Below are 23,932 nucleotides of genomic sequence, written 5' to 3' on the forward strand. Positions count from 1 at the left end.
TTTGTTCTGTGAATTCTTTTATGATGAGCTTTAGGGTTTGAAATTTCAATTTTCTATTATGAAAATGGTAAAAACTATAAGATAACTGGGCATATGCATATAACAATAACGATACTACAATTTGGTTTTATTGCCACTTGGAGAGCAAAAGTTTCATTTCACTTAAAAGGGGGTAACCTGTTGAAATTTTGAAAGACATTTATTTTATAAAGAAATTTTGTGGTGAACAATCAAGATTTATAAAGATAGAGTACAATAAAATCTGATGGTATTTAATTGAGATTTTAAAAGACTAAAGAATAAATCTAAAGAAGATTTATAAGTATTCAAAATCATACAAATTTAAATGATTATTTGTTGATTGGATTTCTTTCTATGCCTCGGTGATTGTTTTCTGCTGTTAATATGGGTTATTAATTTTTATAACTAGTTTTTGGATCTTTATTATTATTATTATACATATTTTCAATCAACAAAAGGTTTTTTTATTTCTCTTTTTATATGATTTCTGTTTCTGATTGAGTTTTTAACATTTTTCTTTAACTATAACATTGTATAATCATTTTTTTAACACGGTTTAGGCTCATTTATGAAGAACAAGTTGAAAATCCAATTACTAAACATTCTACGGAAAAAAAACTAATGGAGAAATATTTGTTAATTATTTGTATTTTCTATTTAAAAGTAAAAAAAAAAAAATCTATCAAATGATTTTTCTTTTTGATTGCTAACAGAAGAGGTGGAAGAACCCGAGGGTGAAAATGTGGGTGTTGGGAAATTATTTTGGATATTTTGTATAATTATAATTTAAAACTATCAATTTACTTTAAATGAATTTTTATTTTTATTCTTTTAATCGTTAAAGAAAAAGGTAGAAGAATTGAAGTGTAGATTGTTAGGATGTTAGCGAATTCTTATTAGATATTTATCTATAAATAATTTAAGTTGATAATACAAATAAATTAAACTTTACAAAATGGAAGAAATATGTAAGACTAGTGGAAAATTCCCTATAGAAAGACAATATCATTAACATACACAATAATATATGGAATATCAGATTCCTTATGATAAACGAATAACAAGTGATCCGATTTATAATGTTTGAAACTGATTGATGCCATATAATTTGCAAATTGTTTCTACCAAGCATGAGGGGCTTGTTTGCTTTAGGCCATAAAGTGACTTCTTTAACAAGCAAACATAATCAGGATGAGAGAAATCATTAAAACCCATAGGTTAATGCATTTAAACGATTTCATTACCATGTAAAAACTCATTTGTGATGCCTACCTAATGAATGGGCCATGATTTGGAGAAAGCAATGGTTAAAATCGTTCAAATGGTCACTAGTTTCACTATTAGGTTGAAAGTTTCATCATGATCTACTCCTTTCTTTTGTGACTTGTCATCACCTACAAGACAAGCTTTATATCTCTTAAAAGAACTGTCAGAATTGTGTTTATGTCTAAATATTCACATTGACTGAATTATATCTACATTAAGGGGATAAGGTACCAACTCTAATGTCTTGTTTTGAATTAAAGCATTATATTCATCACTCATAGCATTTTTCCAATTGGATTCATATAAAGCACTCATCAAATTCTTAAGTAAAGGTGAAATAGAGGTGGTCAAAGCACTCAAATTACGGGTGTATTTTGGGTTTAATTTAATTATGCCTTGTTGACTACGAGTGGTCATGTCGTGAGGGTTGAGATTGGTTATTGTGTGATGGTGAGTTGAGGTTTGAGAAGAGGGAGAAGTAATTGGTGAGGTTGAGAGCTAATTGGTGTGAAGGGATGGTTCCAGTTGAGTAGAGGGTGACACTGATTGAGAGCTTGGGCCTGTGTGTGTGATAGGTTGTATAAAAGGAAGTGTGGGTTGTGTTATTTGATTTTGTGGAACATAACAATGTATGAGATGGATTAAGTGTGAAAAAGGTGTCATCTTAAAGTGTCATACTCACTTGGAGACAGATCGTGGATTTTAAGAAAGGAAATTGTGTCTCATAAAAAATTACATGATGGAGAATAATTATTTTTCTCTTTCAAAGATCATTGCCCTTATAACCTTGATGGTTTGATGGGTATCTTAGAAAATCACACATGGTGGATCTAGCTTGCAACTTATTGATTGTAGTATTTAGAAATATGGGGTAGCAAAGATAACAAAAGATACGAAGATGAGAAAATATTGGATTCTTGTGATAAAGGACTTGCATTTGGGAACGATATCCTATAACTTTAGTGGAGAGAATTTTTGGTAGATAAGTGGCCATTTGAAGAATATGGTCCCAAAAAGAAAGTGGCATGGATGAGTGTGCTAATAAGGTGCAAATAATGTTGTTAATTAATGGATTTAATATGTCATTCAACTTTGCCATTTCGAGGAAAGGTGTAAGGATAAGATAACCTAAATTTCAATCCATTATGTTGACAAATTTGTTTAAAAGAACACTACAGGAAAAAATGCAAATTATCGATGAAATCAGAATTACATTTTAGATTCTCTCCCCCATTTTTAGTTTTTTGGCCTCCCTCCCCCAATTTCAGAATCAAAGCAAACTCCCTCCAATGAGATGACCTTGCCCTAGCCTTGCCATGACTTGACCACTGCCCACCATGACCTTGTCGTGACATTCGTGGGTTGACAGAGCTTGTTGTTGAGGGTCCCTACCACATTTGTTGTCGTCTAGTCGTCAAGGGACCCTACCGTGGTTGTTACCGCACCGACAGTCGAGGGAACCTACCACGTTCACTATCGCACCGACTGTCAAGGTAAGTCGTGCTTTGGTTGTCTTGTTTAAGCTTTAGTTCGAGCCTCCTTCTCTTTACTTTTACCTGTCTGGGCTTCTTTGCTTTGTACGGTTTGTTCAATTGATTGAGAGTTAGGGTTCCACTAAACATATATTCTTTATATGAAGATAATAATTTGTGAAAAAATGTTGCAAAATTGACTTCTCAATGAAACTTTGATGACGTGCAATTATTGAGTACATGTTTGGTTTGAGAGTAAAATTAGTTTTGTGACCATCGAAGGACAAACGCGTCGATTGTCATCGAAGGACAATTCGAAGTTACCTTCTATTTACCCCCAACAGTCCAAGTAAACTCTATCCATAACTTTTTCCCTCCACCTGTTTGAAAACCAGTGTATGAGGGGGAAAATGTATATAAATAACATTTCTTCCTCTTCTAATGTAAGAAATATAAGATGTATTAAACGGTGTGGATATAAGATGCATATAGTATTGTAAATATATATACATATGTGTGAATAATTTAAGTATAATTAGATATCATTGTATAATTTTGCCTCTAAATTTTATAAGTATATTGTAGAAAACAATAATGATAAATAAATAAATAGAATTTTTTTTTCGTCACAGGTGATGTCAAAATATCACTCTGGATAATATCAAAATGAAATTTAGTAAAAGAACAAGAAACATTAAATGGTAATTTCACGTGTTTACCAAGATGACAAGTGTCAAAAACATTATTTTCTTTATTATTTATAAAATTTTAACAAAGAAAAGAGTTTAAAATAGTAGGTTCAAGATGACCTAAACAATTGCACTACAAGGTAGAAGACAAAGTTGTAAAGGTTGATGAAAATGTTAGTGGAGAGATTGTTTGATAGTTGGGACGATTGGGGTAGAGATCCCTAAAGTTGTTACACCTCATTAGATGGTTCCCCGTGTGCAAGTTCTTCACTAAAAACCCAAAGGATAAACTCAATAAAAAAATTGTTAGTTATAAATTTATAATCAAATATGAGGTTTTTAATGAGTTTTGGTGCATGTAACACATTGTTTAGGTGTAAAAGAGGATGGGGACATGGATAGTGTAATGCTTCAATGACCACAAATAGGAACCAAATGATCATTACCAACAACAATATTGTGATCATTGCTCTAATAAAAATAAGATGAGAGCGTACCATGATTTGTCATCATATGATAGATAACACTTGTGTCCATATACCAATTCTCATTCGGTTAAGAGATTGCAAGAGTATGCAAGGTCGCATTAATGTCCATAGGTGTGTACCAAACATTAAATGGTGTGAAAGATGTATTGAAAGCTTGTTGTAGTGGTCGTGGTCCAAAAACATTGGCTTAGTATGGAGGTCTAGGTTGCTATAGAGTTGCAGTATACAATCAAGGAGGTTGTGCCCATTTAGTGCAAGGATTAATGAAGGGATATTGATATGGTGGGCATGCTTGATACTATTGGTATTGTGGTAGCTATGGCGATAAACTATGATTTTTGAATGTGCTAAACTTTGAAGAATACATCGTGTATGACAAAGTACGAATATGAATATGATCAAAATGTTAAATTATTAATTTATCATCTAACTCCCCAAAGCCTTTGCTTAATTTTGTGAACTTGTTAAAGTTTCCCAATTTGGTGGTTGAACATTGAAAGCTTTATGATAATTTAAAAAAAAAGAAAAATAAAAAAATAGGAGGGCTAGCCCACAGGCCTACGGGCCAGATTTTTCAGCCCATGTTGAAAATGTAAAGTGGGCCAGCCTGACCAGCATTTTGCGAGCCAAGTGTGGGTCTGGTCTAAACGGGTCAGGTTGACCCGCATTGCCACCACTACAAAGAAGAAAAAGAACAATCATGTCATGCTAATAAAAAATATGATGTTACAATTCAAAAGTACTCCAAGTGGGGGAAACATTGAAATTGATGCAACAACAAATGGACGTCATGATGAAGCAAAATCTTTGTGATATTTCAACAGGTACAAGTCAGGTCCACCTTCGATGACTAGTCACTTTTTTTAAGTTCATGTTCAATGTAAGATAAATTATTTTTTATTTAGATAATTTGTTTAGAATTTGGATACTAAATTACATTATGTTTATTGTATTTTATCTAATTATTTCTATTGCTTTTGCAACTATTTCACCTTATAAAGAATGAACTGTGATGTTGTTTTGCTATGGAGGATCCACACTATTTTTGTCGTGGAGGATCCACTTTTTTTGTTGTGAAGGAGGATTTGACCCTCGATAATACTAATATTTTTTTAATAAATAAAACTTCAGCATGGGCTTAACCCTCGCTAGCACCTATATTAAAAAAAATGTGATGTTGGGTAATGAAGAGTGAGTTTGACCGTTGTTTTAGTGAAACGGCTCTATCAACCCTCGCTCCACCCAATTAGCCACCTTGGTATAAGAATGGGCTTAATTCCCACGTGAATCTGACACTTAAACACATGTAAGAGACAATTTTTAACCATTTGAGAGCATTTTCATGCGATGATTATTCTTGCTTTTCTTATAGTAAATGTTCTTACATGCTAGTTGATTTTGTTGAAAATTAATGCCTATGGCATTGGCAAGATATGATTACTATGTGTATGCAAATTTATTCTTGTCCAAATTCTCTTCATTCCTGTAAATATTTAAAGAAAAATGTCATAAAAGAGATATTTACCAATTTAAAGCATTTAACATTTCTCAAATTCTTGTGAACATGATGGTCTATTATTTTTTCTCTTTCATTCATATTATTTTTGGTAATAGTTTTTTAAGAATGACACATGATATTGCTCTTAGAATGGGTTACACTAAGCCAACCTTGATTAAATCATAATTCTTCTTACATTACAAGTATTCTTGTGTTGCAAAACATGATACTTAAAAGTATATTAAGAGAGGTACTAATTAATTAGATAGTTGTAGCTTTCTTATACAGTTAACAATTAATAATCTTGCCTCCATTATCGTAGATTGTATAGAGCTTACCAAAAGTTTTTTTGCATCCATGCATAAAAAGACTTGGGGTCTAAGAAGCTACGATAGTACAAAATGAAATCAAATATATACTATTTAAATTTTTAATCTAAAATCTTGAAATGGTTGATTTACTTATGTGAATTATTAAATTTTACAAATTCAATCATTATACATATTTAATTTAAGTCATTAAATTGTTTTATTAATTGATCAAATAAAATTTAAATCTGAATAACTCATCCGTATTTAAATATGTAACCAAAATTATCCATATTTGAATAAGTCAAATTAAATGATCCGATTGAATTTTAAAATATTGAATTTGAGACATATTGCATTGATTACACCGATGATCAACTGTAGCCTCATAAAATAAACTCAAGGTGAATTCTTTTGATTTTATTCCTTAGTTTTAAACACATCTTAAAAAAAAAAAAAAGACAAATATGGCTAAAGCTATAATAATTGATTTTATAAATGTAATTAAGCCTTTCCCTCTCCATTTATTAAGTTTCTTTTTAATTTTTGAGTGATGCCATTACTTATCCTTTTCCTTTATAATTCAAAACAAACTTACTTCAAGATCACTCGACATATCTTACAATTCACTTCGAAAAGAATTGGCCAAATGTATCACTCAAGAATATCCCTCAAACATAGCATCATCATCATCATCATCATCAAGGTCAACGTGTACATGACATGAACTAACAATAACATCATCATTATGATCAAGAACTAGCAATTACCACTTCACCATCATCATCAAGGTCAACGTATACATGGCTACCCTCTCCAATAAAGCCTTCAAGTATTTTATCAGACAATGTGTCCTCAAGAAGTCTAGTTATTGCCCTCTTCAAAGGCCTTGCCCCATACCTAGAATTGTGACCTTCCTCAACCAACTTTCTCTTGAATCTATCACTCATATTCAGCTTCATTTTCTTTGCCTCAACCCTTTTACAAACATCACAAAGCATTATATTCACTATCTCATTCAACTCAGACTCCGAAAGGCTTTTGAACACAACAATCTCATCAAGCCTGTTCAAGAACTCATCCCTAAAGTTCTTCCTCAGCTCCTCAGCCAAGTTGCCATTGCCTTGATTTCCAAACCCTACATTTGATGTCATTATTATGACAGTGTTCTTGAAGTCCACAACTTGCCCTTTGCAATCTGTGAGCCTAGCATCATCCATAATCTGAAGAAACACATTGAAAACATCTCTGTGAGCCTTCTCAATCTCATCAAAGAGAATCAAAGAATGAGGTTTCCGACGAACAGCTTCTGTGAGTTGCCCACCATCATCATGACCTATATACCCTGGTGGTGAACCAATGAGCTTTGAAACTGTGTGTTTCTCCATGAACTCACTCATGTCAATCCTCACCATAGCTTCCATGGATCCAAAATATTCCACAGCCAAAGCCTTAACCAGTTCAGTTTTTCCAACACCAGTTGGACCTGTGAATAAGAAACATGCAATAGGCTTCTCAGGGTCTCTCATACCAGCACGTGCCCTTCTTATGGCTTGGCTTATTACTTCCACAGCTTCATGTTGTCCCACAACTTTTTTCTGCAGAGCTTCCTCTAATTTCAGCAGTTTTTCAGCTTCCACTTGCGAAACTGTCTCAATAGGTATACCTGTTTTTGTGGAGATTATGTGATGTATTTCTGTGGCTGTGATTTTCTTACATGAATCCTCAATTTGGGTTAGTTGAGCTTTTGCACCAGCTTCATCAATCACATCAATTGCCTTATCAGGAAGGAAACCATCACTGCATCACATTGACCACAATTTCATCACAGTAAATAAACTATGCAATTCTTTGCTCAACTTAAACTTGCTATTTGAACATAAATCCAAGGTTACAGATTATGAAGTTAACAACCTGATGTATTGCTTTGATAGAGCAGATGCAGCAACAAGTGCATCATGTTCATACTTGACGCCATGAAAGCTTTCATATTTGAGCATCAACCCTTTCAATATTTCAATGGCTTCTTCCACAGTTGGTTCAGGCACATCCACCGTTTGGAATCGCCTCTGCAGTGCTGGATCCTTCTTAATGTACTTCCTGTACTCATAAACTGTTGTTGCTCCCAGGCACTGCACAGTTTAGATTATCATAAAAATTTCATTATCACTTTCTCTCAAGAACTTAAAGTTAAAAGTAAAAGAAGAATCTCTATGTAAACATAATGTAAAGCAAATTAAGCACTTGATAGATGCATGATACCTTGATTTCTCCTCTTGCAAGAGCTGGTTTCAGTATATTGGCTGCATCAAGAGCTCTTGAAGAAGAACCAGCTCCTATTAGAGTGTGAAGTTCATCAATGAAGAGAATGATTTTCCCATCACTTCGCTTCACTTCATTAATCAAACTTACCATTCTTTCCTCAAAATCCCCACGATATGTGGTTCCAGCAACAAGACGTCCCATTTCTAGGGAAAACACCTAAACAATCATACATATATTAGGTTCAACACAATGTCACTGCAAACTTTGAATCTAAACTGTGTCAAAGATTTTAGTGGATCATGACCGTATTTCCCTGGAGTTTCAATGGAACAGCTTTATTGACAATGGCCTGAGCAAGCCCTTCTGCAATCACAGTCTTCCCTACACCTGGATCACCCAGAAGGCAAGGGTTGTTCTTCCTCCTTTTGCATAGGATTTGTTGAACCCTCTCTATTTCTTTACTCCTTCCTATAACTGGATCTAACTTTCCCTACACAAACACAAGGATATGTTTCATAATTAACATACAACATTGCTTATAAAATTCCTAACTGTAACTTCTCTATTTATTTTCTATCAGTAAGAAAGAATATATGAAATAAGGATATTTGGGATCCAATCCATGTATAAATTTTGTTTACAAAACTAACAGAAAACAAAAAAATATCTTTTCTTAAGATTCTTTAACAAAACCCACCCTATCATACTGAATGTCAGAAGAATTCACAAAGGAGTTACAACACAGTGAATATCTCAAAATCCTAGTGTTGTCTTTAGAAACTGAAACAACAAAAATGTGATGTATGATATTTAAATGGTTTGCCAAACCCTAACCCTAAAATTTACAGAATGTATAGCTTCTTGTAAGTATACATAATTGCAGAGCTCATAGAAAATAGTCACCTCTTTAGCCATTTGTGTTAAGTCAGTCCCATACATGTGAAGCGTATGGGACAAAAAACTACTCCTCTCAAGCTTTTCCATTCGAAAAATCGCCAATCAAAGTTGCAGCAGAACCTTTCTGGTTGACCTTTTTTTCAATTTTGGAAGAGTTCTTCTAAGTAGTGTACATTATTTATACCAAAATCACTTGTCACATTAACAACAAAACAAATTTGTATCATTGCACTGTTTTCAAGAACACAATCCACTTCTCCAATTATAACTGTTTTCAGAGGTTCTCAGTGCCTTCCAAGAAGTGTAAAGGTTATAGGTAGAGGGAAAGTGTATCGTCCATAGAGATTTTGACAGAGAAAAGAAACTTCCTTCATTGGTAGCAGCTTGAATAAATGATGGCATATTAAATTTATTATTTATATTGAATTCATGAACTTAACTTGTCGGTTTAGTTTCCAATGAAGTAAAAGAAGCACAAGTAAGTAATTAGTAGAACTTAATTGTGCCTTGTTTATTGGTGCCGATTGTGACATTTTAGTATTTTCAAAGATTATATATGTGGCAATGGAGGTGAAAAGCATGATGATAAATTGAAAAACTGATCCGAAATTCATAGTTGAGTCTTAACATATGCCATTAAATCTATTGGATGGTGTATTGATTTCTAAAGATTGATTTGAGAGAGTAATAGAATGATTTGTTTATTTTAAGAGATTTAAAAGTGAAACTAAAAAACAAATAAAAATAAATTTGTCAAAATTTATGAAAGAATGTGATAGAATAAAAAAATATCAATAAATTAAAGTATTAGATTACTATTTTATCCCATAATTAAAATTATTATTATTATTATAATATATATAAAGGAGATTTTCCTTTTTGTGTCCACTTTTTAAAATACCGATTTTACCCTTTAAATATAATAATTTATTAAATTTTTAAAAATTAACCGTTACTTTTACAAATTTTTTATAAAATCAGATGTCTCTACTTCTTCTCTTCTTCTTTATTTATCAATGGTTATTCTTTTATCTGTTCTGATATATTTTACTTTATTTTTAATAAATATAATTTTAATTTATATATTAACTTAATAATATTATAATATTATCACCTACTAATATAATATCACACATATTTAAAAAAATTATACACACAGGGACGATATCGCGCCTGTGTTACGCCAGCCAGTAATAATAATAGCCTTAGATTCTTCAAATCTTTTTGAGAAATCTAATGTATATTTTTCATTGTTTTTCATGGTAAACAGAACCGTCACACTCCGGGTCTAATTAATGAACGGTCGAAATTTTTTTTGATAATCTTTTATTTTAAAAAGCACTAAAATTAAAATACAGTTTATATTGGCTAAAATAAGATTAGCTTTTCCAATTTATAATGCGAGTAACAAACTTCTCAAAACTTTCACTCCACACCAACTATCATTTTCTTTTTTAAATAAGTCACTCCTATAAGGTAAAAATGTGAGTTTTTTTTACCATTACGATGTAATTTGGTAAAAGAATAACTATAATAGAAGACGTAAGAAAAAAAAAACTGTACTAATAGATAAATTGTGTTTAAGATTCACGACTTTGTATTGAAGAAATCAGATATAAACAATTGGAATTAATCTCTAATTAATTTGTTAAAAGTTGTGTACAACAAAGATACTTTTAGTTTTGTTTTTCTCCTACAAAAGTAATTTAATTTGAAGACAACCTCAATTTGATTAATTTTCTGGTATGTGTTGAAGTCATACATGACGAAAATAATTTTTAATTTGTTTTTGAGTTAATATGGTATAGCAAATCCAACTTTAATTGTTTTATTTTTGAATTAAATTCATGTACGGTAAGTATGAACTCATTTTTCTTAAGTGAAGTTAAGTTAAAAAAAAAGAAAAACTAAATCGTCAACCATAAGATGACTTTAGTTAAAAATAACAACTAAAGTCTTAATGCACGACTTCAATATAAAAAGAACTAAAGTGGTCTATTATGACTTTAGTTCAAAAATAAACATTTGAAATGATGCTTTGTGTATGATTTCTATTTAGAAAAAGTTAGAAATTATATGTTATGCATGATTTCAATACATGTGTTATTTTAAAAATTAGAGTTCAATTTACACAACTTCTCAAATACAAAGTCACAAACTTTAATAAAGAACAGATAGTTCACTCTGTAGTTCACTTATGCTTACAAAGTTAAAATTATTTCTCAAGCACAATCTTGGTATTTTTAATTTTATATTAGAGGGAAAAAATAATTAAAAGTTATAATAAACATCTTGAAATCTCCTAAAAAATAATACAAAAATAGGTTATTCATGTCAAAAGTTTTTCACTCTTATTCTTGCATGTTAGAGAATGAAAACTCAATTTTATAGTGCAAAGTAGATAACTCAAAATTTGTGGTGGTTAAAAGTAAAAATGTTTTGCACCTTACTTATGTAACATAGAAAATGTGTAACAGGGTTCTTTGACCTCGTAGATATTGTATTCGATAAGACATAATTGGCAAACAATAACTATAAGGCAGCTACAAACCTCCAATTGAACAATAAAAGAAATCAATGATCCAAAAGGGTAAAAAAGTTAACATCATCATTTATTTATTTAAAGTATTTGTATTATTGATATTTGTCATTTTTAATTAAAATAGTAGATCATCCAATGCACGGTCTAACGTAAAGTCCTTGATCGTCTATTGCATAAAACTCAACAAAATTTAAATATAGACATAAGTTAGTTAACCTAAATTCATATCCCAAAGACAGATTAATGAACCTGATTTACACATAATCTTAAAATTTAACGTGAACTCCTGAGAAAATCATCCTAATAAGATTTAGCCCTTCATGTTGAAGACAGAAGGAATCACAAATAAGAAAATAGAAAAGCAATGGTGGGAGTGTGGAATGTAGTGTGTTTTTTTGTCATTGCCCTCAACTATTATGTAATCTTTGAAATGAAATATTTGTAACTATAAATTAGTTAACAATTTGTTTTGCCTAATGGAGGTTAATTGAGCTTTAGGTGGAAAATTTTCATATAATCTTCAAAATGTTCTTGCCTCTTTTATGCTTAAGAAAACAAATCATACAATATTGTATGTACGATTACAAATTACAGTCTATTACAATTATTTCTTCCCATAATTGGATTTTACATATTTCTTAAATAAAATAACTTAAATAAAGAAATCAAATAAAAATTTGGCATATCTAGAGGTTTACTAAATCGTCTATTGTTGTGCAAGTTATAAACGCTATGTGACTCCAAATTTTCCTTAGCTACACAAAACACATGTTAGAACGTTCAAAAACATGTAAACATTAAAACTTATGAGTGACTTAGCATCAAAATTCAACACATAGATTATCCATCAAACTATCTAGCAAAAATCAACAAATTATACTTTCTAGTGGGGCTCTTATAGTAAGACCATAACATTTGTTCACATTTCAATGATATTTCCATTGGTTCAATCTTTTTTTCCCAAGGTTATAATTGTTGGTGTAGATGTGTTGGCAGTCCAAGTGTGTCTAAATTACACATTTGGTAAAAATGAAAAAATTGAGCACCATATAAGAAAGAAAACCGATAAACTCATTGTCTCAAGGTTTGGGTTGAAAGTGGCGTCATTCCCTTATCTGATTGGACTCATATCACATTTATGTAATCTCTCCCTAATGACTCCTCCCTCCGGACAGAAAAATCAACAATGGTATAAGAGTCGCTGGTTCATCTTGGTGACCAAATTTGAGCGTTGTGATAAAAACAACTCAACAACACCATCACCACCACCCTAACAACAACAACAATGATATAAGTAAAGGTCATCATACATGCTCTCACTCGAGGGGGAATTTATTAATGTAAAAGGGATTCATCCTTGAAAGGGATATTAAGTCTCACATTAGATATAAATGAGAAAATAAAGCATCATATAACAGAAAATCTATAAACCATATTGATAAATCCTCAATAAGACGTAAAGAAAGAAAAAAAATTGAATTACTTAGTCTTGTACCGTATTATTACTTGATTCTCATATTTGGATTGAAGTATTGTGAATAGCAAAGATGTGATCTAGAGATTACATCCATTGAAATAGTTTAGGATGAATAGCTCCTTCAATACAACAAATTATAATTTTGATATACAAATTTTAATTTTATAAATTAGGTTTAATTATTTTTTGAGCTAATAAATTTAGAAACTTTCAATTGAGTTCCAAATAAATTTTTGTAGTCTATTGGTTGAGTACTCGATATTTTAAAACTATTCAATTGAGTCCTGGTATTTAATGTAAATTGTTTTTAAATTTAATTCAAATTATAAATTTCAAAATAAATAAAATATAAATTATAAAACTAATAATTATATAGTTATATAATTATAAAATAATAAAAATAAAAATCTAAAAATCTAAAATTTTATAATTTCATGATTTCATAATTTTGTATTTTCATAATTTTAAAATTTCATAATTTCATAATTATATAATTTTGTAATTTTACAGTTTTATAATTACACAATTTTATAATTTTATATTTTCTAATTTTCTAATTATGAAACTATATATTTTTATAATTTTTTAATTTTTTAATTTGTTCATTTTTGTAATTTTATATTTTTTTAGTTTTTTTAATTTTTTAATTTCTATTTTTGTAATTTTGGTATTTTTAATTTTTAATTTTGAATTTTATAATTTTAAGTCAATTTAAAAATAATTTTCGTTAAATACAATAAATATTTGGGAAAGATTTCGTCATCACGGTATCTTATAATAAAAGATTATGCAGAGACATCTAAGTAGGGTGACAATGCAAGACTAATGTCATAGTTAACAACACCAATTTAATTGTAGGGACTGCATTGAAAATTTTTTAAAATTTTAAAGAGTCAGTAGACTACAACAAAATTTATTAGAAACTCAATTAAAAATTGACAAATTTATCAAGGACTCAAAACATAATTAAATCTATAAATTAAATATATGTTTGTTTGGTCTCCACAAATTCTCAAGTATTTTTATCATAAGAAAAATTAAGCTAGTATACAATTAATCTTTAAAATATTTTATCTTTTATTTTTTATTTTATAAATTTAAAATTATTAATATAATTTCTTTAAAATTAATTGTATGATAATCGGTAAAAACAAAAAGAAAACGTATTTAATTATATTAACCATTAACAAAATTTAAATAAAACTAACATAATTAAAGTTTTTATATTAAAAATGTAACTTTTTTTTCTTGTTATACTGAAAACTCAATGTACTTATTATAATGAACAAACTATTTGGTCATTTATTTGTAATAAAACTTACTATTCTATTTAAAATAGACAGGCGAGGATTGAAGTCGAGAATTTTCTTTCTTTTTATGGAAATGTGTTATTGGCTGAAAATGGTCCTTTACTCAGAAACATCAAGCATGTTTTATGAGACATTTTTAATTGTTATAAAATTGTGATTCTATGCCTTTCAATTCAAATCAACTTTAAGGATAACATTCTTAGATCCTTCCTTAGGTAGAATACGCAATCTACAAGCTTTTTGCTGACTCATTCTACATCTCATAACATGCATCTTACATTGGATGTCCATCCTTGTCCCATGCCATCATACTTATCATGATCTTTCCTAAAACTAAAATTAATTAAATATCATATAAAACTATCTTCGATTCATTAGTCACATTAAAATTTAATAAAATTAGTGTTATAGAGCAATATAAATATACAGAAACAAATGTACAATGGATAAGATTTTTTCATCTCCTTTGTCACGAACTGGAACTGGAATAGATTCAAAATTTAATATTTAATATATATGATACATATTACAATTATTATATATATATATATATATATATATATATATATATATATATATATATATATATGTAGCTGATACATCTATTCTCTGTGGCTATGCATTGGCATTAAATTCCTAAATAAGAAACCGAAAGTGCAATGCATGAACCATATCGATCCGTATGATATGAATGAATAGCCCAACTGAGCTATCTATCTATTTGCGTGTGACTCATGATTATGTCATCACAATAAAGACAAATGAGATGCTTGAACACTTTTTCTACGATCATTTTTAGAAAAAAGAAAAATTAAAACAAACTTTTTTTCTTATTTTTAATTTGTATAATAAAAGAATATTTTTTAGATATTTTTTTCGTTATGTTAGTTCAAATAAGTTTAGAATTGAAATTTCTTCTTGCCTTCTCTTTTGTCATGTTTATTTTTTAGTTTCATCTATCCGTTTTTATTCTTCCGTAATGAAGCTAAATATATGAAAATCAAGCCACCGAATCAATATCAATAAACTGAATTGAGTTTAGATTCAATATTTTTTCTCTCAAACTTTGTTCATTTCCTATCTGATTTCACTTTTGTTATCTGTAACATTAAATTAGATTTTGATGTCATAATTCAAACTAGGAATCAACTAAATCTTGATTTAATAATTGAGTAAGAATTAAATTTAATGACATTGAGATGACTTCAAATAATATTTTAGTACATATTTTGTCGAATTTATTTTATGTGGTCCACTTTTTCTTTGCATATTTAATAAAATCTTAATTTTCGTCAATTTTAGTCAATTTGTTCTTTTTTGTAACACCGTTTAAATCATTGACGAGATGTGAACAATATATGCCACATGTGAGTTCATGATTTTTCTTTTCTTTGTTTTTCTTTTAATTTTTTCTTAATTTAAAAAAATTATCCACATGTCAAGTCAGCATTGTACCACGTGGCAATGTTAATGTAAACATTAAACTAAAAGCCCATACAAAATGTGTACCCAAGAAAAAAAGACCATATGCAGATAATGAAGAACCATAAGACTGAATTACCTGGGATGCCTGCGCCCATAAGAAATCACGAAGCCACCCATTGATGGCAATGGAACTCTGCGCAAAATTTCCTTCTGTGATATGAGTTATTATCCCTTGATCACTTATACTACCCCAAACATCTGACTGCATTTTCCAACTGAAATGGAATATAACTACGGAAATTGAATTTATCAGTGTTACGTGTCTTATATTTAATTTAGTCCCAATTTTTGTTAATTTTTGATCAATTTAGTCATAATTTTTGTTAATTTTAATCAATTCAATCCCAACTTTTTCTTTTTCAGAATTGAGCAATTTTGTCTCTCTCAAAATTGAGGCCAAATATAATTTTTGCATAAATGTTATATTGAAATTTTTATTAAAATTCACATTTTTACTTAATATTTCTTCCACTATTTTTAAACCAACTCTAACTATATTCTTAGAATATAATTATTAGATTTATGTTTGATTTTTGCTACATATAAAAGATAGGGTTAGAGTTGGGGTTGGATAGTGACAAAATTTTCCATTGAGACGAAATTTAACAAAATTAACGAAAATTAGAATTGAATTGAATAAAATTAATGAAAATTGAGATTGAATTGAATATAAGGCACTGACACTATTACGTGATACAATATTGACTTGATATGTGGACAATTTCTTTTAATTAAAAAAATTTAAAATTTTTTAAAATTATTTTTTTTAAATTTAAAAAAAAAAATTATAAACTGACACGTGATATACACTGTTTACATTTCGTTAATGATTTAAACGTCATGACTAAAAAAAGGACTAAATTAATCAAAATTAACCAAAATTTGGATTTTATTGAACACGAAACAAAGAAAATATAACACACCGAACAAACTTACCAAAATAAGAGACCAAAAATAATATTTAAATCATATTTTTATTTATACGAAACTTAAAATTAAACTGTTATTATAATATACATAAAAGCCTCACGAAAAATTCTATTCCATGTACCACAGTTTGCATTCCACACGGTTGCTTAAGGGTGATGCAGTTAGGTGATAAGAAAATAAAAAAAGCATTAACATGGTGATATATATATTGGAATTTGCTTTATTTTGTTGAGAACAAGTAATTGGAACAAAAATGGTCCTCTTATTCCGGCAAGAAAACCATACTTTATGCTCAACATATTATAGGGTTATCCTTAACAAGTTTAAGATTCTACAACTTTTGAATTCATACAAGAATCATGGTCCCTCAAGTGCAATAGACTACTTAATACAAACTCCACCGGTAACATTTATGCATAGCAATGGAATACATGTGATGGTATCAATTCTAGGTGGTGTTTTTTAGAAGGTAGCTCATCTTATTTGGAAATTGAAGCATCATTTGTCCTTCACCTTTTGAATTTTTGTTGAACCACAACGTGATTACACGATCCTTAACTATGAGGAATGGAAAAGTAATTTCAAAGATGAATTCTCATTCTTTTAAATTTTGATCGAAGAACTTGTTTCAATACACTTAATAGTTTCATATTATTTAGAAAACAAAACCAAATATAATTTAAAGCACTAAACAATACTTTAATATGATGATTAAGCCTAACAATATTATCTCAATAAAATTAATTATGATGATAAATTTTAATTTTAAATTTAACAAAAGTAATATTTAGTTAGAATTAAATTATCAAGTATAATACATGTTTAATTCATTATTAGATTTGTTGGAAGTCTCACATTCATTGAAAATAAAATTAATTTAAAATATATAAATAAGTGAAAACATTATTTTATCAACTGGTTATATAAAATTGAGTTAACGTTAAAATTTACTTTGATACTTAATAAGACTTTATATACCATATGAGTAAACTAAATTTCTAACCCTTACTTTATCAACGGATATATCAGATTAAGTTAAAGTTAAAATGCACTTATTCTTCTATATAATACTATTTAATAAGACTTTATATATAATCTAAGTAAACTAAATTTCTAACCCAAATTCCTAAAATGGTAATTGCACTAATACAAAAACACTGTTTAGTGACGCAATACGTTGTTATACGAAGACTAGGGGTGGGCATGGATTGGATATTTAATGATCCAATCTACATCCATTTTATATCCAAATAATTGGATTAGATTTTTGACCCAAATCCATTTTTTTAGCAAAAGTAGTTTGGATTTTTTTAGAATCCAGATCCAAATATTTGGATCAAGATTTAAATCCAATCCAAATATTTGGATCAAGTTTAAAATACAGAATCCATTTTTAATAAAAGAAATTTAAATTGAATTTCTTAAAACTTGTGTCATTAAGGCCCGAATGACTCGGATGGGATCGACGACCCGGACGGACCTGACAACCCGGACGATCCAGACGGGCCCAACGACCCGAACGACCTAGACGGGCCCGATGACCCGAACGGGCTCGACAATCCGAACGGGCCGGACAACCCGAACGGGCCTGAAAACACAAACAGGCTTGACGACGCGAACGGGCCGGACGACCCGAATGGGCCCAACGACCCAGACGGGCCAGACGATCCGGACGAACAGGTCCAAATAGTCGGGCCCAATCGGGTAGTCGGGCACGTTCGAATCGTGGGGTCCGTCTGGGTCGTCAGGTACGTCAAGGTCATCAGGCCCGTCTAAGTCGTCGGGCCCATCCGTGTCGTAGGGCCCGTCCGGGACGTCGAGCCCGTCTAGGTCGTAGGGCTCGTCCGGGTCGTAGGGCTCGTTCGTGTCATCGTGCCATCCGGGTCGTAAGGCCCGTGTAGGTCGTCAGGCTCGTCCGAGTCGCTAAGCCCGTCAGGGTCGTCCAAGTCGTCAAGTTCGTCCGGATCGTCGGGCCCATTAGGGTCATCCGGCCCGTTCGTGTCGTCATGCCCATCCGGGTCGTAAGGCCTGTGTAGGTCATCAAACCCGGGTCGTCGGGTCCGTACGGGTCTTCGGGCCCGCTCGGGTCGTCGGGCCCGTACGGGTCTTCGGGCCCGCTCGGGTTGTCGGGCCCGTCTGGGTCGTCAGGCCCATCCGGGTCGTCGGGCCCGTCCAGGTCGCCAGGTCGTCCGGCCCATCCGGGTCTTCGGGCCCGTTCGGGTTGTCAGGCCTGTTCAGGTTTTTGGGCCTGCCTGACTCGTTCGGGTCTTTGGGCTGCTTGACCTGTTTTCGTCATTGGTTCTGCCTGGTCCGTTCGGGTTTTCGGGTCTACGTGACTCATCAGGTCATTGGGCCTGATCGACTCGTTCGGTTTGTCGGACCTGTCCGATCCGTATAGGTCGTCGAGCAAGGCCCATCCAAGTCTGAATTTAGCATAGTTCATCTCAACCTTTAGTCTAACCCAACTAAATTTAAATTGAAAATTTGGATTGGATTTTTTGGATTATCCATATTTGAAAATCTTGATTTATAAAATGGATATCCAATCCATAAGATATATAAAATGTAAATTAGATTGGAATCCATATCCATTAAATGAATTTTAAATGGATTAGATTTTTAATAGAATGGATTATAAATGGAATGGATTGGAACAAAAGTGGATTGGATCAAGAAAATTAAATTTTTTGCCCACCCCTAACGAAGACTGTTACTAAAATTAGACCAATGACATTCTTATAATTAATGTTCATCATTGAACAATGGTTACTTTTAATCGTTATTTTATATACTATACATTGATGATTAAAAAAAAAAATCATCATTGTGTAGTCTTTATATTGTAAATAGTTGTCGTTAGTCGTCATGCATATGATAATGGTATCAATTTTTAGTGAGTATAATCTCTTTGATAATGTTTGAAATCTCAAATTTAAACATTATAACTGTTCTATACCAACATTCTAGTTTTTCTATTATTGTAAACGTGGTTTGGATGTAGAGAAGTGTGAAGAAAAGGATCCCACAAAGTATTTTTCTGCGTAATACAAAAGACAAAGATATGGAAAGAGTGAACATATTATGTACATAAATATTCGCACGAACTTCACTATAAAAATTTAGAAACAAAAAGCAAAATTTAATATTAATTTGTTTATAAGGTAAAAAAAGTTTAGGTATTTTTTTATATTCTTACTTTTTATTTTTTATATAAGTTAGCTTTTAATTCGTGAAAAAGTTTATATGAAAAGGGTAATATAACTCATTAGTACCACCATCTATTATCATGATGACCAAAATATGGTTGGGTATTTGTATTTTTCCCCCGTTTTTATTATATAACATTAATTAAATAAAATGATAATAATTAAAAATAAGTTAAACAATTTTAAAAAATATTTCATTTCATTTGTCTCATTGTTCTAACCAAATGATCTTTCTATTCACTCCTTCCTCATCTTTTTTTCTTTCTTTCTTTTCTATTTTGCATAATATCAGACAGAAACTTAAGGTGCATTTGGGAATACTGAATTTTTTTCAAGGACAAAAACGGGAGGTCAAAATTTTATTTTCAAATGAAGATTTATATAATATTTATTAATTATAAAAGTGAAAAAAGATTAATGCATGTTAATTGTAAAACAAATATCTTATTAGAGAATTATGTTTATTGGAAAACGTCTACCCTCTCTATAATCCGAAATATTATAAAATACTCCAACAATTCATTATGATGAGTATGGTAAAAATATATATTATGTATATTAATTATATTTGGGAATGATGTCTTATGGTATTTAATACTTATGAACGCATATTGAATTTCAATAAATGCATGCATTCATTAATTGCAAAGGAAGCAACCATGTTGTTGAGATAATGACACATCTATAGCTCTAAAAGGCATAATTAATATTCCTTTTTTACTTCACAATCATTGTTTTTCCATCTTAGTTTTGAAGGATCCGGAACAAAAGATTTGTCTTGCAACTTGAGATTCTTAATGCCAAATGATTAGCTTATGTTCAAAAGAAAATCTAAAGAATCAAACTAACACTTTATCTGCTCCTATAGTGTGATTCATACTTCACTAGCAAGTATAAATTGGTGTCATCATGCAAAGGACTCTCATCATAGCAATATAGTGCATTCTATTCTAAGATGACAAAATTTCTTTGAAGATTAAGCTTGGTTTTGGGATGTGTTAATCTGCATCCTGAGGTGTAGATAAATATTTTTGTTGCATCTACTCCTTGGGAAGCAGATTACCTCTTCCTTACTACCAATTTGGAATTATATATGAAAATTGATAATTTCTATATGCTTTTAGTAAGATTCAATTAGACTAAGAGTGAGTTGTCTACAACTTTAGGTTTAAAGTAATATTTTGTTGTATTTAGTTCTTACATTTTTTGATTGGATTATATTAAGTTGCAGTTAGTTTCTAATTATTATGTTTATATTTTGTGCGTTTAGGAACCATTGCATTATGGAACATCCTTCAACTTATGGATTATCACTAGACATCATAAAGTAACATTTTATCGTAATGGATGAAACTAATCTAGAAAGATCTTGTTAAGATATTCTACTTCAATATTTTATATATGAGAGATATGTTATTGTACCATACAAACACAAGACACATACAAATTTTATCATTTATTAGAAGTGTTTTGGGATTTTTTTTTTTTAACTTCAGTTGGGCCTTATTTTTGTTAATATTGCAATCCTTCTTAGAATATGTGTAACATTATCATCTACTCTTTTAGGCGATGAAAAATACTCACATTACTTCCTTCTTGTGCATTTCTTTTATTAGGTTTAAAACATTTTGGTGCTTTCGTTGCCACCAGTATACCTGAAACCCTCTTCCAAAGATGTTGATGAACCACTTAAGGCCATTTCTGACCTCATCACTTCCATGCAAGCTCATATGGAATCACAAGATATTCACCATTAACTTCTCCAACTCTTGACATGACATCTTGAAAGCCTTCATTGATGCTTTAGTCACTAGGAGCCCTCCCTTTGTACTTCCATTTCTACATCAAGTATTTTCGCTTGTATCCCCTTCCTCACATCAACCTACATGATCCAATCATACTCTCACTTCCTTTTACCTTACTCCTTCATGGTAACCCAACATTTACTACCACATCATGTTACCTTTACTAGTATCCAATTTAACTCTTCCTACAACACATCATCATCACAAACACGTCCTTGACCACCACCCTTAAAACCTCATCAAAACTCCTTTCCTTCACCCCTATGGTTATTCTTTTCCACCCCATATCACTTCCAACAATCTCCATAGCTTCAACCATATATACTACAAAGCCACATTTGTTGGTTGTAACCCTTTTGGATTAATAGTTTTTTTTACCCAATATCTAGTGTTGTAAGATAAATACTTATATATGTCTTCTGTTAACATGAAAGGGGATGTACTAATTTGGTATAAATGGATTCATCAAAATGCTCAATTTACTAGTTGTGATTCTTTTACAAAATCTCTAGATATGCAATTTGACCCTTTAACATATGAAACCACTAAGTAGAGTTATTTAAGTTTTGCTAATACGATTTGGTGTTCGATTATATGGCCAACTTTAAAATACTTTATAATAGGATTTTATGACCTCCCTCATAGGTAGGGATGGCAACGGGGCGGGGCGGGGACGAGTTTCACTATCCTATACCCATCCCTGTCAAAAAAATTCATCCCCATCCCTATACCCAAACCCAACGGGTATCAAACTTTTGTCTCATTCCCATCCCCACCGGGTAACGGGTGTAATCTCGTACCCATACCTATACCCGTTTTTTTACTACCTTAATATTAATTTTAATTAATTTTTATAAAAAATTACGGTAAAGAAAACATAATATTATTAAATATTCAATATTAGGAGTATGATTGTTTCTTCGATATCAAATACTTTGAAATAAATTATAATTGTTTACATTTTAGATTATAATACCAAATAAAATTTGATGAGAACCAAAACATTTATTAAATTTGCAAACATTAATGAAACCTAGTTGATAAATTTTAAGAATCTTTTTTAAAAAATATAAAAGGAAAAAAATATTTAAATTAAAATATATTTTAAATGTTTGTTTACTTCAATTTTTTAAATTATAATGAATCTATTTTTTATACACTAATAAAAGTTATAATACATCACTTGATTAAAATGACGCAAAGAACAAATAATAAACATAATAATAAAATTTTAACATAGATCTTGTATCTTTTGAACCACAAAATATGTTGGATGGTGGTAAAAAAATATTCATGACAATTACATTAAATTTTTATATTGTAGTAAATAAAAATTATTTATACAACTATAGTGAAAAAATTAAAGTATGATTGTAATGAGTTAGAAAATAAAAAATAATTAGATAAAATTTATCGAAATAGTATTCTACATGATGAAAATAAACAAAAAATAAAAATATTAAAAAATTAACAAATGTGTGTCTTATAAACAATTTGGAGACTATTGGAAGGAATCACACAAAGGAAAACAAATATATAATTAATGGTATGATAAGATGAAAAATATCTTAGAGATCTAAGAAAACTTTTCAAATATCAACATATATATTCAATGGTTGATAAAAAAATGACGCAAAAAATAAATAATAAACATAATAAAATTTTATCATAGATCTTGTATCTTTTAAACTCCGATATATGTTGGATGGTGATAAAAAAATATTCATAGCAATTACATTAAATTTTTATATTGTAGTAAATAAAAATTATTTATACAATTATAGTGAAAAAAATTAAAGTATGATTGTAGTGAGTTAGAAAATAAAAAATAATTAGATAAAATTTATCGAAATAATATTCTACATGATGAAAATACACAAATAAAAATATTAAAAAATTAACAAATGTGTGTCTTATAAACAATTTGGAGACTATTGGAACGAATTGCACAAAGAAAAACAAATGTATAATTAAGGGTATGATAAGATAAAAAATATCTTAGAGATCTAAGAAAACTTTTCAAATATCAACATATATACTCAATGGTTGAGAAATCACAAAAATTATTTTAGCGAAATAAAAGAGTTCAAATGAAACAAAAATTAATAATAATAAGTAAAAAAAAAAATTTATATTACTTAGTAAATGAAATGTTTATCCTAATAAACACTTAAATTGAGAGTATTAAACATTCTCATGTGAAAGGAAAATATACAATAAATAAAAATATTAAAAAATAATAGAAATATTCAAATGTTAGACATAAATTTTTT

General features: G+C 30.1%; 1 protein-coding gene across 1 annotated transcript; it reads right to left on the reverse strand.

Moving 5' to 3' along the window:
- Positions 1-6,494: 6,494 nt before the first annotated feature.
- LOC114165182 (ATP-dependent Clp protease ATP-binding subunit ClpA homolog CD4B, chloroplastic-like) lies at positions 6,495-8,991 on the reverse strand. The gene is made up of 5 exons (XM_028049845.1): positions 8,911-8,991; positions 8,312-8,497; positions 8,005-8,223; positions 7,657-7,874; positions 6,495-7,542 (listed from the first exon to the last, which is right to left on the reverse strand). The coding sequence occupies exons 1-5, from the start codon at positions 8,989-8,991 to the stop codon at positions 6,495-6,497; spliced, it is 1,752 nt and encodes a 583-aa protein (XP_027905646.1).
- Positions 8,992-23,932: the final 14,941 nt, after the last annotated feature.

Source organism: Vigna unguiculata, chromosome 10, assembly GCF_004118075.2.
Source record: "Vigna unguiculata cultivar IT97K-499-35 chromosome 10, ASM411807v1, whole genome shotgun sequence".
NCBI lineage: Eukaryota > Viridiplantae > Streptophyta > Magnoliopsida > Fabales > Fabaceae > Vigna > Vigna unguiculata.